The sequence below is a fragment of the Elephas maximus genome, chromosome 1 (assembly GCF_024166365.1).
Source record: "Elephas maximus indicus isolate mEleMax1 chromosome 1, mEleMax1 primary haplotype, whole genome shotgun sequence".
Lineage (NCBI taxonomy): Eukaryota > Metazoa > Chordata > Mammalia > Proboscidea > Elephantidae > Elephas > Elephas maximus.
This window is the reverse complement of record NC_064819.1, coordinates 99,062,246-99,079,869: the sequence shown is the minus strand read 5'-3', so window position 1 is coordinate 99,079,869 and position 17,624 is coordinate 99,062,246. Positions and strand designations below refer to the sequence as shown.

General features: G+C 40.6%; 2 protein-coding genes and 1 pseudogene across 6 annotated transcripts in view; all 3 read left to right on the top strand.

Moving 5' to 3' along the window:
- Positions 1-17,624, top strand: part of LOC126081159 (HLA class II histocompatibility antigen, DRB1 beta chain-like) — a 288,700-nt gene that overhangs the window by 140,276 nt on the left and 130,800 nt on the right. The window lies entirely within an intron of this gene.
- LOC126081386 (DLA class II histocompatibility antigen, DR-1 beta chain-like) overlaps positions 1-17,624 on the top strand; it is a 199,109-nt pseudogene that overhangs the window by 50,685 nt on the left and 130,800 nt on the right.
- Positions 11,037-17,624, top strand: part of LOC126081476 (DLA class II histocompatibility antigen, DR-1 beta chain-like) — a 221,657-nt gene continuing 215,069 nt past the window's right edge. For 3 of the 4 annotated variants that reach the window (XM_049893603.1, XM_049893420.1, XM_049893503.1), the window contains exon 1: positions 11,037-11,179. In XM_049893603.1, coding sequence (XP_049749560.1) covers positions 11,080-11,179 — 100 coding nt within the window. In that variant the 5' untranslated portion in view covers positions 11,037-11,079. The remainder of the gene's footprint in view (positions 11,180-17,624) is intronic. The other variant, XM_049893552.1, reaches the window with a different exon arrangement.

Here is a 17,624-nt window from a genome sequence, read left to right as displayed (position 1 = left end):
TGTGAGTCAGAATCAACTCAGTGGCAATGGATTTTTTTTTTTCCCACTTGGTCAGAGGGCTGGGGGGTGTATAGGGGCCAAGACAAACTGAGGCCTTCAGCCTCCCTGGGAATTGCAGGAAGGATGAGTGGGTTGGAAGGTGGGCTTCAGCTCCAATAGGTCTCTTTTTCTACCGACCACCACCCATTTCCAGGGGACCTGGGGAGTCCTGTCCCCATGCCAAAACCTCTTCAAATTAAGAAGAAGAGGGCTTCAGCAGCAGAAGGGACCAATATGAGGAAGACAAAGAAGGAAGGTGAGCCTGGTCCATGGAGGAACAGGGGACCCTGGATGTGGGGAATTGTGACCCTTTCCCATCCATACATGCAGGGCATGGTGAGGCTGACGAGGACTCCTCGGTGAGCCCAGCTAGAGTGAGGAAGAAGATCCGGGTAGCCATGTTTATGGTCAGGGAAGGTGGCCAAGCACAGAAGGCTTAGAAGTAGAAAGGGGGTGGCGTTAACCTCTGGTGCCCTGACATGGTGAAGCAGTCCTGGGGGTGGGGATCTGGGGGACCCACACATCATGTGGTGCTGTGCAGGGTAAAAACTGTGGGATCTAAAGTCAGAAGCTTTGAGGACACCTTGATACCCACTTCAATAGCTGTGAGCAGGTGTCTTAATGTTTCTGAGGCTCTGAAAATAATAATACAGGCCTGACCCCCTGCGGTTGTGGGAAGGCTCCAAGTGACACACGGGAGTTGAAAGTTCTTTGTAAGCCATGAAGTGCTCCACCAGGGTAAGAGATCAACAGGCTTGTATCCCGCCGTCCCCACCCATGTCCTGGTACCTCCGAAGGCCCAGAAGAAAAGCCTAAGAAGGTAGAAGAGGAGGAGGAGGAGGTGACAACAGTGGTGGCCAAGAACAGCAGTCAGAAGGGCAATGTGAAAGGAAAAGCAAAAAGGTTAGTACCCAGAGGTGAAGGACCTCCACATGTGGGCTTGCCATGAGTTTAATGGACTCAAGAACAACTTACACAACACAATAGTAGTAGCTAACCCTTTTAGTATGCTTACCATGTCCTCAGCTCCAGACCCCTGGGGAAGCAATGGCGGGGGACTAGAGGTGGGGGACTAGATTCTGGGACCTCCTGGGCTGGAATTTTGGAGCTACTTGGGTTAGAATCTTGGCTCCCTATCATGTAATGACTAGGATATGAGGACTAAGTGTGCCAGGACCTTCCAAACCTTCTCACAATCCAGCAACTGAAGGGCTAACTGTAAAGGCTGCTAACAGTCTCCAACTGGAGGCTGTCAGAGTCCTCCAACATCCTACCCCAGGTCACCCAGGCTCTTAAGGCAGGACTTCCCATGGGCACAAAACAGGGTGGTAATTCTTTTTGAATATTGCCCCTGTCCACAAGCAGGGTTGAGGCACCAGTTAGCATAAGCCGAAGGGAGCAGGAGAGAAGGGTCCAACTGGGGAGAGAAAACGACAAGTCTTTGAGAAACAACTTTCTGACAGTGGAGATGTCACCGTGTGAGCAGGGCTCAGGTCCTAGCTTTCTAGGTTTATTAATTTGTGCAGTAGTAGTCAGGTCTTGGTGGGTTGATACACATTAACCAAGATCACCAACTGAAAAGCCAGTTTATTATCTCCCAGAAGGAATATAACAGCAGAGCAGCCCTTATACAGTAGTAGGCCCTCGAGATTCACAGCCATGGAAGTGTTTGAGTAAGCTCTGCTTTCTGCATATCACAGTCCAAACATAGCTTAAAGTTATCCAAGTTTCTTCTGGAGCAGCCTAGAGTGGAGAGTGGACGCGCTGGGCATGATGACTAAGGGCCTGCTCCCCGACATCAGCCTCACCTCATACACAGGGCAGACCTACACTCAGCCAAAACGACCAACCACAACACAGCAGGGCTTCCTGAAGGCTCACAAATAGCACTTAATTCTCCAATGCACTTATGCAGGTTGGCAGTCCATTCTCTCCCTGTGGGAAAGATGGACTTAGAATCTTGGTTCTCCTTCTGGTGAGGGATATGACATGAGGGCAAAGGGCACAGGTTTGTGAGAAGAGAAGGGGAGTCACGAGGTCCCCAGACCAAGCCAGGCAACCCAACAGTCTTAATCAAGAAGTTTGTTACTAGGGGTTTCTCAGTGAGCAAACCAAAACCAAACCCATTGTCCTCAAGTTGATTCTGACTCATCAAGACTCCATGTGTTACAGAGTGGAACTGCAGCAGAAGGTTTTCTTGGGTGTAATTTTTTTTTTTTTTTTTTTCTTTTTAGCCAGAAATGCTCCTAAGAAAGGAGATTGATGAGAACTTGGTCTCACATACTTTGAACATGTTATCAGGATGGACCAGTCCCTGGAGAAGGACATCATCCTTGGTAAAGTAGAAGGTCAGTGAAAAAGAGTGAGATGGATTGACACAGTGGCTGCTACAATGGGCTCAAGCATAGCAACAATAGTGAGGATGGTGTAGGACTAGGTGGTGTTTTGTTCTGCTGTGCATGGGAATGTTCTGAGTTGGAACTGAGTCAACAATAGCTAACAACAACAACTAGAAATGACAACATACATAATTATGTCCAAACTGAATCATTATCTTTCCCAAATATTAGATAACATGAAGATCATAGAATCCTCATAATCTATCTTCTTGTTTTCATCTAAGAGCTTATTCTTTCCTCTAAATTTATATATTACTATGTGGGTGATAAAGTTATGTATTATTTTTAAGCTTTATCAGACAATATTATTATTGTCTTATACAGTTGATACAATTTGGAATGACCACATATTCACCACTCTCTGTGTTCTTCATTCCTCATTTCATCTCAGAGTTTCTATCTCGGGTCATTTTCCTTCTGTCTGAAGTACATCCTTTAGAATTCTGTTTAGTAAAAATTTTTGTTGCCAAATGATCTGGCTTTTTATTCATCTGAAAATGTTTTTCTCAGTATTGAGGGGATCCCAGATTCGCAGTTATTTTTATTCAGCACATTGAACATATCACTGAGCTGTTTCTGACTCCCATCATTGCTTCTGAGAAGTTAGCAGTTGGAATAACCCACCTCTGGCTGCTTTTAAGATATTCTCTTTGTCTTAGGTGTTCTATGGTTACACTGTAATATAGCTGGGATGTTTTCCTTTTTATTTATACCGATTGGGGTATTTTTTGCTTGTTGAATATGTAAACTGATGATTCATCAGTTCTGGAAACTATTTCCAGAAGAGGTAGGCAGCATCATCAGTGCTCATGAAGCATTCTTCAACTTCTTCCAGTATCTTTCACTGGCATCGGGCTGGCTGGCTGGGTGCGGTACAGGCTAAGTTTTACTAGAGGGCCAATTGACTTATTACCAACTTATGGTTACCATTTTCACCTCAGGGAAATTCTACATCCTCCATCCAATGGTTGCTGCATGTTCCTGGGTGTATCTAGACGGAAAACTTTTTAGGCCATTGAGATGGACGATAGCACCTGCTTGAGGGATGGTGTTATGATTATTGGTGTTGTTATTGTGCTTTCAAGTCAGTTCCAACTCGTAGTGATTGTATGTACAACAGAGTGAAACACTGCCTGGTCCTGCACCATCCTACAATCCTTGCTAGATTTGAGCCCATTGTTGCAGCCATTCTGTCAATCTATCTTGTTAAGGTTCTTCCTCTTCTTCTGGGATCCCTCGACTTTACCGAGCATGATGTCCTTCTCCAGGGACTGGTCCTTCCAGATAATATGTCCAAAGAATGTGAGACAAGGACTTGCTGTTCTCCCTTCTTAGGAGCATTCCAGCTGTACTTCTTCCAAGGCAGATTTGCTTGTTCTTCTGGTAGTCCACGGCATATTCAATACCCTTTGAGAACACCATAATTCAAATGCATCAATACTTCCTTGGTCTTCCTTATTCATCTTCCAGCTTTCACATGCACATGAGGCAGTTGAAAATACCATGGCTTGTGTCAGGCATACCTTAGTCCTCTAAGTGAAATCTTTGCTTTTTCACACCTTAAAGATGTCTTTTGCAGCAGATTTGCCAATGCAATTCCTGGTTTGATTTCTTGGCTGCTGCTTCCGTGGGTGTTGATTGTGGATCCAAGTAAAATGAAATTCTTGACAACTTCAGTGTTTTCTCTGTTTCTTATGGTGTTGTTTATTGGTTTAGTTGTGAGGATTTTTGCTTTGTTCTTATTGAGGTGTACTCTGTACCGAAGGTTGTAGTCTTTATCAGTAACGGCTTCAAGAAGTCTCCACTTTTAGCAAGCAAGGTTATGTCACCTGCATAACACAGGTTGTTAATGAGTTTTCCTCCAATCTTCATGCCAAGTTTGTCTTTACTCCAGCTTCTGAGATTATTTGCTCAGCATAGAGATTGAATAAGAATGTTGAAAGGATACAACGCTGATGTACACCTTTCTTGATTTTAAACCATGCAGTATTCCCAAATTGTGTTTAAAAGACTACCTCTTAGTCTATGTTTCCATGAGCAAAGTCCAGGGTTCTGGTATTCCAATTCTTCACAATGTTATCTATAAGTTTTTTATAATTCACATAATCAAATATCTTTGCATAATCAATAAAACACAGGTAAACATCTTTCTTGTATCTCTATAATGAAGAATGGTACCAAAATAGATGTGGAGTTTAGGAGCTTTATTTCAACTTTTCCCCATCTTCTAAGGTGAAAAGACCAGAAGTCTTTTGTGACACAGTTACCTTTAGCCAGCTTTATACCATAAACATTATCAAAATATATGCTCTCCAGAAATTCTTGATTGATATACAGGTTTTCTGGCAAAATGAATTGAAGATGTTGCTGAAAGACAACTGTCGGTTTCAGAATTTTCCGTAGAACCTGGGAACCAGTGATGCCTCGTTAGGCACTTACTCAAAGATTTCTTGTTTCAAAATGCTTCATAATCTAGTGAACCCTTCGTTAGTACTCTACTATCAAGCTTAGGGAGCCCCGGTGACGCAGTGGTGAAAAGCTTGTCTGCTAACCAAAAGGTCAACACTTTGAATCCACAGCCGCTCCTTGGAAACCCTATGGGGCAGTTCTACTCTGTCGTATAGGGTAGCTATGAGTCAGAATCAACTTGATGGCAATGGTCTGTGTGTGTGTGTGTGTGTCTGTCTGTCTGTCTGTGTTTGCTCAGGTTTAGAGACTTTTGTTTTATTTTGGTGGGTTTGGAGACAATACCAAGACATAGTTAAGAGTAATTGTGTTCCTACCAAGGATATTTTTCATTTTTCTGATCAGGGTATATGGCACGATGATGTTTACTCGCTGTTGAACCTGTGCAGAGACCACTAATAGGCATCCTATGGACACACTGACAGCAGCCTGCTTTCCAGTGAATTCAGTGCATGTCTGCACAAGGATCATAGGGTCACTGAGATATAAGTTGTTTGGCATTTTAAGAACGATGTGACTGCACACTTTGTAGACTATTTAGGCATCAATTATGGGATTCTTCCCAGTTTCCAGCTGGGTTTAATTGCAACTCTTGCCGCTCAATATACAGAGAAGATCCTCAGCCTTGGTCCCATGTTATCAGCCTGAATCATGCCAAGTCTCCTGATTTCTCTGGGAGGAAATCTCACACCTTAGGAAAGTTATACACATTCACAACTGTCCTGAGACTCTTGGTTTAGGAAGCCTGTGGAGAGGCTGAGCATATCTCCTCACCTTCCCAAGCAGTTTATGCTGAGACTTTATAGGTGATATTATGCAGTGATGTGCCAAGATTGTGCAAAGATTCCTGCATGCCTCCAATTTCTCCCAACATCTTCATGGCCTGCCTGACCATTCTTTAGCTCATTTGGAATTTTTCAACTCATTTGGCAGTTAAATTCTTGAGCATGATAGTGACTCGTTTTTAAACTTAAAAATAATAATAATAAAAAAAGAATTTACCATCAAGTGATTCTGACTCATAGCAACCCTAAATAAAGGACAGGGTAGAACTGCCCCATAGGGTTTCTAAGGAGCAGCTGGTGGATTCAAACTGCCAACCTTTTGGTTAGCAGCCAAGGTCTTAATAATTGAGATACTTTTAGAAGCCTGTTTCTTCTATTTAATCCATTGCACAGAAATAATCTTTAAACCATGAACCAAAACTATCCCACAAAGTCATCTTTAAACTAAACAACTTTTCAGCTCCATTAATAAAGAATGCCTTCTTTGATCATTGAACTCTTTTAAAGAATTATCTGTATGAGATCAAATTGACAAGAGAAACTCTGAAACACAGATGAGAACCTTGCAGGCAGCTAGTGTAAGTTATTGGTGGTGAAGCCATCTGGGTAGAGATAGTGAGAATAGTGACAGAATGTGAAGAATGTAACCCATTTTCATTGAGCTGCACGTGTAGGAATTGTGGGATGGGTGTATGTTTTGTTGTGTGCATTTTCATCAAAAATAAAAAAACCTTTCTACATGAACACACTAGTGAATGGCACCTACAGGAGCATAACAAGGAGTTTGAGCTTGATGGTCTGAAGTTACATGCCTGTAGGTGTGAAGACTATGGACAAGATAAAAGAGATCACAAGTTGGCAACAACACAGAGGGAAATGTTGGCAGTTAAAACACTTCACGGTTTAACATTTCCTCTGGAAGGAAAATAAACCAACTACTATACATTTTCCCTAGGTGGCAGAAGTTATTGCGTTCGCCAAAGTCTTTTAATTCTTGCACTGACCCTTGTTGTGCTTTTGTATTTTTCATAGCTTTCAAAATTTAAAAGCAGTAAGGATTCCTCACTTCTTCAGAAGCTTAAAATGTCTAATAGATACTCTGCTGTGGTTTTTAGAACCTATTTTCCCTTTGGTTAATAATGGAGCCATGGTTTGGAGATATATATATATATATATATATATATATTTTTTTTTTTTTAGTTAACTGGAACCTTTATTTTTGTCTTAACATCTGACCAGACAACTCTAGTAGCACTTTTTTTTAAGGTCAGGCCTCCAATTTTGAACTTTAGAGACTAATACGTTATTCTTTTGCACACAGACCATTTTGAGCATCTCTAGATGGCTGCGTAGTACCATCAAGTTTTGCTCCTTTATCTTGTTTGTGTAAACTTATGGAAATGTACATAGAATAAAAATAGGAATGCTAGCAAAAATTAATGAGACTGGTATGCTTCAAGTTTCGTAAAATGGTTCTACAATATTGAAGAAGTTGATTTGCTTGACAGGCACAACATGTCGAAGGACTTCTCCAGACAAGTCTTCTCCCCTTTGGGGAACCTTTTATAAATATTCAAGTTGATTTCATTTAGGTAGTTTGGGTTTGGAGGATGGGTAGAAGGTTTTTCATCTACAAGGGTGAACTCTCAACAAAATAGTCCTAAATGATTTTATTATTTGTTTTGGAGAAAACAAATAGCATTCCAGGTATACACTTTACTAGGAGCCCTACAAAATAGATGGTAAAGAAGTTGGTACGGCTCAACAGATCGATCAACTTCTTCATTGCCGAAACCACCTGGAATTAGTAGATTGTGGCCTAGAGGAAAACCAAAGTGGATTTTGAAAAATAATAGTCTGTTCTGTGCTGGATAAAGAGGCAGACACCTTGTCATAGCACAATGAACCCAAACTCTAGAGCAAAGAGAAAAAAACAAACTCTTCCTACATACAATGTGAACGGGCAGGTATATGAGGATTCTAGTTGCTCTCTGTATGACTACTGTATGGCAAACTTTCTGGTGTGAAAGAAAAACACTGTGGTAAATTATTATAAAACAATGACAAATTGAGTCAAAGAATGACATTCACAATGGCAGAAGCCCTGTCACCTGACTTAGACACTGATGGAAGACATCACTGAGCTACCACTGGAAATGTCCGTACCAAGCCTGTCACATGGCACAGTCTTCTGTCGAAGAAGATGATTTTTCCATGGAAAGAAGAAATCGGCTTGTTTATCCATTTCTTATTATTCATTTTTTTTTTTTTTCTTAAACATAGGGACTAGTGGCCTGCTTCTCACTTCACGTTGACCTGAAAACTCCTGAGAATATCCTACCGGGACAAGTGACAGACTTTCTATGCTAGTTGTGCCTTACTGATATCTAAAACAGCCCACTTTCCAATATTTACTGCAACCCTTCAGGTTTACTAAAAGTGAGTCCCATTGTATGACAACTTACTGGACTCAGAATTTCTAATAATACAAAATTCATTCTGCCTCTTTTCAGTGGAAAGTTTATGTTTCTGATTTTACTTATTTGTCCCCAAATGTATTGGGACTTACCTCCCATAACTGCAAACCTACAGTCTCGTGTATCGAGATCAGAGACTGTAGAACTTCTGTACTGAGAACCACTTTCCTCCAGGACAGAATTTAACTGCCTTCTCCTCAGAAATAAACCCTTAAATGACACCTCTCATACACAGGCAGAGTGGAGCAGGAGAGCTTCTCCTCTCACTTCCATTGAAAAAGTTCAGCCTGGAGATCACCACTGGGATGGATAGTTTGCTGATAGTTACTATAATGTGTTACTAAGCTATGTTTACTTTGAATATATATTGAAAAGCATATGAGATATAATTTTGAAATGAGCACATTTTAATTACTTATAAAGGTATACAACATACAGAATTTAGATCATAATCGGTGTCCCTTTCTTTTTCAAAATAAATTCAAATGGTTTGTAAATTGTGTGTCAAATTCATAGGAACAAATTTTGTTAGAGTTCTCTTTAACTATATTTCAGCATGTTCTTGTTATAGAGTCACTTTTCTTTTCCATCCCATTGTGATCTATAACACTAAGGTGAACTTTAGCTTCGCTTTCCCAGATCATCACACATTACAATGAGCACATATTACAGCTTTCTGCTTGTGAAATGAAATGTAATATCCACCGGTTGCATCTACACCCTTGCCAACAATCCTGAATTATCCTTGGAGTCTAGAGACACAGTTTCTTCTCTAATACAGGGATAGTTGTGGCCTCTATGCAATCTCTGCAGGATATTTTGAACCATCCATATTCATAGAAATATACTTCTCCAAAATGAGATGCTATTTCTATTCAATTCTGAGATGGTCAAACTGCGCTTGAGGTGTTGCACTGCATTGTGGTGAGAAAGCTGAAATAATGATTGAGAACAACAGGCCGGATTTGAGAATGTTGAGGTCACTGTTAACCTTTAATAACAAAGAGACTATGGATGTCACTACATAAGTTCAAATTTTGTCATTTCTAGAGAAGAGTAAGAATGGTGATACGGGGAATCTTTTAAAGAAAGTAGAATTGCTATGAAGAAAAAAAAAATTTTTTTTTTTTTGAAGAAGCTCCCCTAAATGATAGAAAATGCTGCCGTTCATTAAAAGGAATAGCCTTACTGACTAGTCAAATCTATGAATTAAGGTGATAAAAATATTTTAAATATAAGAGACACTTATGCCTTCAGACATTGAACGCAGGTGGTGTAATGACTGAGCTCGTGGAGTTTGGAGTCACGTATAACTTGATTCAACCTGGAATGTACCATTTATTAGCCTTGTATCTTTTCAAAACTTGTTTAATCTCCATCATTTTTTTCTTTTCATCTGCAGGGATAAAAAGGGTACTCAACTCAAGTGAGAATTAAATAAAAATATGATGCATAAAAAGCTCTCAGTACAATCCTCAGTAGAAATTAAAATACCCAGAAATTGCTCAATAAAGTTTAATCAGCTTTTATTGTAGATTATTGAGTATCTTGTCACTAGAATATTAATTAAGTCACACAAAGAAAGACTGCTTGTCAGAAGTGTGGTAGATGTGAATTACTGCAGAACTTTAGATGTGGTAGTTGTTCTCTAAAGTTTATTCTGAATCAGAGATGTTGCATTTATTTTGATGTCTTTAATAGTTACCTAAAAGTCGAATGATGTGTTTCAAATTATATCAAAGGATGCTGTTCCTAGTTTTTCCACAGTTTTCTATTTCCTGACTGTTCTATGAGGTATTAACTAGCAAAGTCTCCTTATCTCATTCCCTAGGATTAAGCAAGGGAAGAGAGTCAATTCAGAAAAATATCCCCAGGTAAGGGAGAAAATCATAATGGGAGCTGAGAGCAAGGGACTGAACGCTTTCCCACACAAATATTAATTATTCTAAGGCAGGCTTCTTGTGCCAAAGGCTGACCCTGAGTCCTTTATTGATCTCTCAGCCCCTTGCAGCCTTTAATTTGAACCATTTACCTTATTACATTATTAGGTTCAGTGCTGTGCAAAGGTGCCTTCAAGACCGTCCATTCCACATAGATTGCCTCCCATGTATTCTGGAGGTACCTCTAAACAGTGACAGTATCAGGAGAAAAACATGAAAAATCTTTTCACGCACGTTAAACTATGGAGTAACTTTCAATTTCCTTTTGTTAATCAGAGGCATCCCTGTCTCTAAGGAGGTACAGACTATACTCTCCAATCAAAAACTAGAATTGTGTCAGCTCCTCAGTTACCAGGGAATGCTGCTTCTTGAGGGGGCTCCTAAGGGCTCCAAGAATCACACCATTTTCCAGTATTGAGATTCCTGAAAAAAATCACCATGTCTTTATTTCTCCTGTGAAAAGTGAATTTTCCCAAATCTACAGCACAATGTTGATCAAGATTAAACATTAAAGGTCTCCTAACCTGCAGTCATCTTTCCTCCACCACCTCTCCTCTTAAACACACACACATATGCTTGTCCAAACAGTTCCTTCTCCAACCATAGGAGAGATGAAGGCTTGTAAAGGGCTTAAACTTTTGTGTACACATCACTGACCAGCATAGGCTGCCTCACAGCAGGGGTCAATTAAAAGGCTTTAGATGTAGTTGGATCAAATCTTTAAAGTACTAACTTGAAAAGACCCTCTGAATGAAGGAAAGTCCAAGCTTCAGAAGAGGACCTTCATACTAAGTAGCTGACCAGCAACTGATGATGCTGTTTATCTCGAATCCTGATTGGTTATCAATGCCGAGGCTACCCAATCCAGAGGCAATACAATGAGTTCTTTGGGATGTGAGTGGAGGAGGGTCACAGGTCTCCTTGAGGGGACTTGCCTGTTCCTCTCTTACCCTGTGCTCTCCTTTTCTCGAGCATGGTGTGCTTGTGGTTCCCCAGGGACACCTGGATGGCAGCTCTGACTCTGACACTGATGATGCTGAGTCCTCCTCCGGCTTTGTCCAGGGACACCCGACGTAAGTGAACATGTTGGCTGGTAGCTCTTATGGGGTGGGATGAGTAGGGAGTTAACTTTGTCACTGTGTCCAGGCTATGTGAAGTCAAGTTCTTAAAAAAAAATTGTGACATTTTCTTCAGTGATTTTCTATCTCTATCATATGGATCCCAAATTCTTTCTACAATGAGTGAACAGGGAATTCTTCCTGGGAAAGTCACGTCAGGCCGAGACATGAATGATGAGAAGAAGGCAGCCATGTGAAGATCTAAGGGACAAGTGCTCCAGGGAGAGGGACTACAGGGGAAAGGTCTAGATGAGGTAGGATGTTTGCTGTGTTTAAAGGTGAGAAAGAAGGCTACAGTGACCGAGCACAGTGAGCAAGGTGGGCAGTGGCATTCAGTGAGGTTGGAGAAGGAGTCAAGAGTCAAATTATTTAAGGCCCTGACAGCCATGGTAAGAAATATATATATGTTTTAGCTACTATATGTAGAATGGATTGTAGGGTTCACAAATGGAGGCAAGTAAACAGTTAAGGAACATTGTAGAATTCGACAGAGAAGTCTTGCTTGTGGCTTCATTTAGTGCTCTAGTGAGAAAGACAGAAACATGAACAATTTTAGGATATATTTGGGATGACTTATGGGTGAATAAAATGTAAGTAGTGAGGAAAAGCAGAAAATCAAATTTATCTCTAAGGATTTTGTCTTGAATAACTAGGTGGATGTTGGTGCCCTTTATTGAGCCAGGGAACATCAAGAGAGGAAATGATTTGAAGTGGGAGGCTATAAATAAAAGTTTCGTTTAAGTGAGGTTTGATATGTCATTTTGACATTCATGAGAAATTATCAAGAGGTCAGTTAAATATGAGTCTTGAACTTAGAGAGAGTCCAGGGCTAGAGATATACAAGGTGGTGTCATCAATACATAGATTGTATTAAATGCAAGAAAGTGAAGGAGGTCACATAGGGAGAGACAACATGGAGAGAAAACAAGAAGAGGGTCCAAGGCCAAACACAGAGGCATCTTCACATTAAAAGTTGACCTAAGAAGAATGAGTCAGCCCGGGACACTGAGAAGGAGAACCTGTGATGTTTGTTGGAGGAAAACTAAGAGAATGTGATGATGTACAGAAGCCAAGGAAAGGAAATTGGTTACAAGAAGGGGGGAGCGGTCAGCTCTGGTGGATACCACTAAGAAATGGCTGAGGTGAGAACATGACAGAGAAGTGAGCACTGGGTTTGGTGTGCTTGACACTGGCAGATTGAGTGGTATATTTAGGTTGGAGACTGAAGTGCTTGAAGAGAGAGTAGGGGTTAAGAAGTGAACTCAGGATTAAAGATGAATCTTTTGAGTAGGTGGCCTCAAGAAAGGACTGGGATCAGAGAGTCAGCCGGACTTAAAATATAAGAATAAAAGGGCTTGAAGAGAAGTTCGCCATCATTCGATAGCGCTGGGTTTGGTTTTTTTTTTGGTTTGAAGAGAAGTTGGGAGGAACTGAGAACCAGAGATGTTTGGCCAATAGCGAGGAAGCACAGGAGTATCTTTGTATGCAATGTTGACTGGTTGGGCACAAAATCAGTAATTCTCACAACAAACATTTACTATTAGTGACCTAAAATACACAAATTGTTGCCCCTAGGTGAAGAGGACAGGATGATGAGCAAAACAAATCTGGTCTCTGTCAGCATAAAGCATAGTAACATTTTACAGTTACTGAGTACAAGAGGTATAAATGGAAGGGTTGAAAATTCAGATATGGGTGTGTAGAGTGAAATTAGCAGAGTTCCTGTGTGACGCCTGTGTACTGACTGCATTATGGTTATGAGAACCTGGGATGAAAAACAGGAAGTGAAAAAGTCTAAGTATTTCAAAAGTTTGGTAAGTTTAGAATATGTGGTGGCCAGTGTTGAAAGTTGCTGAGAAATTGAAATGATGATTGAGAACCATCTATTGAATTTGGAATAATAAGGTCACTGTCAATCTTTCCTAAGGACACAGGCACAGAAGCTGTGGTAGAACATGTAATTGAGGACTTGCAGGAAGTTAGAATCACGTCCTGGTGAAGTGCTAGGATGCCGGAGCCAGATTTCTGGAGTTCTAATCCTTGCTTCACCTGCCATGAAATATTTGACTATGGGCAAGTCATTTAGCCCCTCAGGGGTTTTGTTGCTTCAATTGTAAAATGAGGAAAATAATATCCCCTTCATGGAGTTGTTCTGAGGATTAATAGAGGCGATGTATGTAAAGCATTGGAAATAATTCCTAAAGCATTGTACTCTTAATTCAGTGCAAGCTGATTTTTCTCTCCATCCACATATCCATGAATGTGACATCCAAAATAACTCTCAAGTCTGCCCACCACCTCTAGGTACCCGTCTACTGCCATTGTTCAGGCCGCTGTCATCTCGTGCCTGGATTATTCTAGAAGCCTCCAAACTCGTCTCTTTTCTTCCACTCTTGCCTTTGTCCATATCCATTTCACTTTCTACTGTGTTGTCAGTGATGTCTGAAAATATATACAGACCTAGAATTTCATTCTGAAATTCTTAGAGCCAGATGTCCTGTGGAAATTAGAATTTTGGATTTTAAAACTTAACTTTCCCAATTAATTACAAACATCTTCACTGGTATAAAGAGAAGTAACCTATAACCAAACACATCAAAATTTCTACACCCAAACCTCTGAATATTCAGGCTTATGGAAGAATAGCACTATGTAGTATTGGAGATGATTTTCATAATAAGAAAAAGCAAATGAAATAGGTAAATATAGAATAAATATTCCAATATGTTTTTCTTAGAGAAAATATTTAGTAATGCTTCCAACTTACATATGACTTGCGTTAAGCTAAATATTAAGCTAATACATATCCACACTTATTACATCCTGTTACTTGAGGATCTCAGAGTGGTAGGTAAATCAGGGTCATTATTCTCTTCATCATCAAGTTGGGTTGGACAATTCATTTTTTCCAGGAATGAAATTCACAAAGGATGAAGCAGCACTCCCTAGACTGTCATTTTAAAGACTCCTTGCAGCAGCATTGCAGCTCTGTGTCAGCAGCGTCTCCCTCACTGAGGAAGCTGCGACACTCTCAGGCTCTGTAGCGAATGCACTTGTTCAAGGCTGTTAATTAACTGATCCCCTGTTCTCACCATATCACCTTTGGGGGCCTTTCCACCTGAGCTCTCCATGTCACCACTGCCATGCTCCTGTCACCCCAGGGATGCCCAGCAGGGGCCTCATTGTCAGTGCTCAGTAATTTTGATGGCAGCGTCCTCTGACTTATTGAAACTTTTCCCTGATGAACGTCCATCATATATTGAAGTTTGATATCAGTTTCTTCTCCTTAGTGATATGACAGTTTTTCAAACTGTCATCTGTTAGCTCATTTGCAAACTCAGGACAGCTCAAAGTCTGTGGCAAACATTTGTAAAGGTTGATTTCTTAATTTTAGCGTCTTAACAAGCACCAGCAATTGACTTTTTCTGGAAAGTTTTAGATTCCTTGACATCTGTAAACTGCAGCAATACAGAGCTTAAAAACTGTTTATAGCCCTGGGCTGCTAGCCTAAAGGTCAGCGGTTCAAACCCACCAAGGGCTGTGCAGGAGATAGATGTGGCAATCTACTTCCATAATTGTTGTTGTTGTGTGCCGCTGAGTCAATTCAGATTCATAGCGACCCTATATGACACTGTAGAACTGCCCCAAAGGGTTTCCTAGGCTGAAATCTGTATGGGAAGAGATCGTCGCCAGGTATTATCTCCCATGGAGACTGGAGGGTTCAAACTGCCAGCCTTTTGATTAGCAGCTTATCACTTAACCATTGTGCAACCAGGGCTCCTTCCATAAAGATTACAGCCTTGGGAACCCTATGGGGCAGTTCTGTACTGTCCTATAGAGCCACTATAAGTTGTAATTGACTCAACGGCAGCAGCTTTCTTCGTGGGACAAAAGAGTCCTCTGACGCAGGCTTCAATACCGATGTGTCAGTGGGAGAAATTAAAAGCCATAAAGTTTACTTTTCACACAAAGTTCAGGAAGGAGTGTGTGTGGAGCAGTTGTACACAGACAATACAATTTTATACTTTTCTCCCATTTCAATAGACTCGATGGCAGCGGGTTTGGTTTTTTTGGTATACTGAACTTAAGCCACTGCTGGAAAGTGATTAATAAACCAGACACAAATCAGATCTCTGGTTCTCCATGTTTTCCTATTTGAAAATTAAAGCCCAAGTAAAATACTTAGACCTTTCAGACATCCCGGATTGTGGCTTTTTCCATTGATTGCCCCCTTTTTTGTTTTCATTGTGGTGAAAAGATACACCACAAAACGTGCACCCATGTCACAGTCTCTGCATGGACAATTCAGTGACACTGAGCACTGCTCACTGTGTTTGGGGAGAACGTGAGTGTTAGCACACCTGCTGTGAGAATCCATTGGAGCTTTTTCTACTCTCTCCTTAGACATCATGAATTTTCTGTTTCTTTAAGAATCTAGTCGCAGTACAGATCTTTTCTTTAAGCAAAATAAATTTGTTCTCCACTAAGGTTTTTATCAGATGTAATTTGGCACAATTTTCCAAGTAATTTTCATCTACTTCATAATGAACATGGACTTCTTCACCACAGACTTTTCAGATGGTTTTCACCAGTGAGTCTTACCCAGGGACAATTTGTCACTCAGGAGGCACTTGGCAATGTCTGGAGAGATTTTCTTTGTCACAACTGAAGATGCTATCGGTATCTAGTGGGTGAGACCAGGGATGCTGCTGCACATCCACAATGCATAGGAGAGCCCTCCACAACGAGGAATTATTCAGTCCAAAATGTCAATAGAGTTACACACACTGGCTTACACTGTGCTGCTTCTGAAAGTTCTAGGCTCGTAGGTTATACATACACACACCTCCCAACTCACTTTTTCATGGTTTATTTTGTTTTCCTGCCAAAACTTCAGAAAATTTACCACTTTGTAGTTGCATTTATTCAGTCAAAGCAAGTTCAAGGTTTTAACTTTTTTTCTGCCTTATGCAATGGTTTTCAATATTTCATGAGTTCTTGGTCATCATTATCTCTGCTAACTTTCAACAACTTGCCTTTATGTTGTTAAGTCATCCATGGGGGTGACTGCCACAAGTATTTTTAACTCTAATGCCTCAAAGGCCTGCAGTGATTCTATATTCTATACTTTAACGTCTGACTTGTCATTTTATTTTTATCATTTTAAACTGCGAGGTTATTCTTTAACTTTTTTTTTTTTTGACAGTTTCACAGTTCATAGTCAATTGAACTTAAAAACAAAACCCAGAAGAATGTACAGAAGCATGTATGGCACATCAGAGAGAGCTCTGACACACATTTCACCCCTTATCTCATCGGGTCAGATTTGCCAAATGCGTTTTGGCACCAAAGTTAAAAAATGTTTTTTTCTTTTTGTTTTCAGAAATTTTTGGATTTTGAAATGTAGATGAGGAATAGGGTACCTGTCTTAGATCATGGTATTAACGTGGTCAAAATGATAGTTTCTCAGTTCCTATTACATTTGATATAAATCCACAATCCTAGCATCACCTACAAGGCTTTTAAGTACCTGGCTCCATGTGATTTCTCCAGCCGGGTCTTTTCTGTCCCTTTCCCTTCACTCTCTGTGCTTCAGTGAGGTCTTTTCTTCTGGTTTCTTGAAGAAGTTCATTGATTCTTTCGAGGTTTTGGACATGGTATTACCTTTACCTGCAATGTACCTCCTTTTTTAGCCCAAACTCCACACGGGCCCCACTCTTCCCCTAGCTCACATCAGCTGAGTATTTCACGTCATCTGTCTTGGTTATCTAGTGCTGGTATAACAGACATACCACAAGCGGGTGGCTTTAACAAACAGAAATCTGTTTTTTCACAGTTTAGGAGACTCCCAAAAAACCAAACCTGTTGCTATCCAGTCGACTGTGACATAGCGACCCTGTAGGACAGAGTAGAACTGCCCCATAGGGTTTCCGAGGAGCACCTGGTGGATTCAAGCTACCAACCTTTTCGTTGGCGGCCATAGCTCTTGACCACTGTGCCACTAGGGTTTCCATTTAGGGGACTAAAAAAAAAAAAAAAACTTTTTTTTTTTTTTTTTTTCCATTTAGGGGACTAGACATCTGAAATCTGGTTGCTGACTCTTGGGGAAGGGTTTCTGTCTCTGTTGGCCCTGGAGGGAAGTTCTTGTGTCTTTGAATTTCTCTTTTGGGAGATCTAAATGTGGCTTGGCATTTCTCTTCCCCCATGTGTGCTTGTTGTTCAGTCTGCTCTTTTTATGTCTCAGAAGGGATTGACTTAAGACACACCCTACAGTCATACTGAGTCATTATCATAACCAAGAAAACTCATTAGGATTTACAACACATATTTGGGGGGACACAATTGAATCCCTAACATCATCTTAAATGTCACTTTTCAGAGTGTCCTTCCTTCTCTGGCA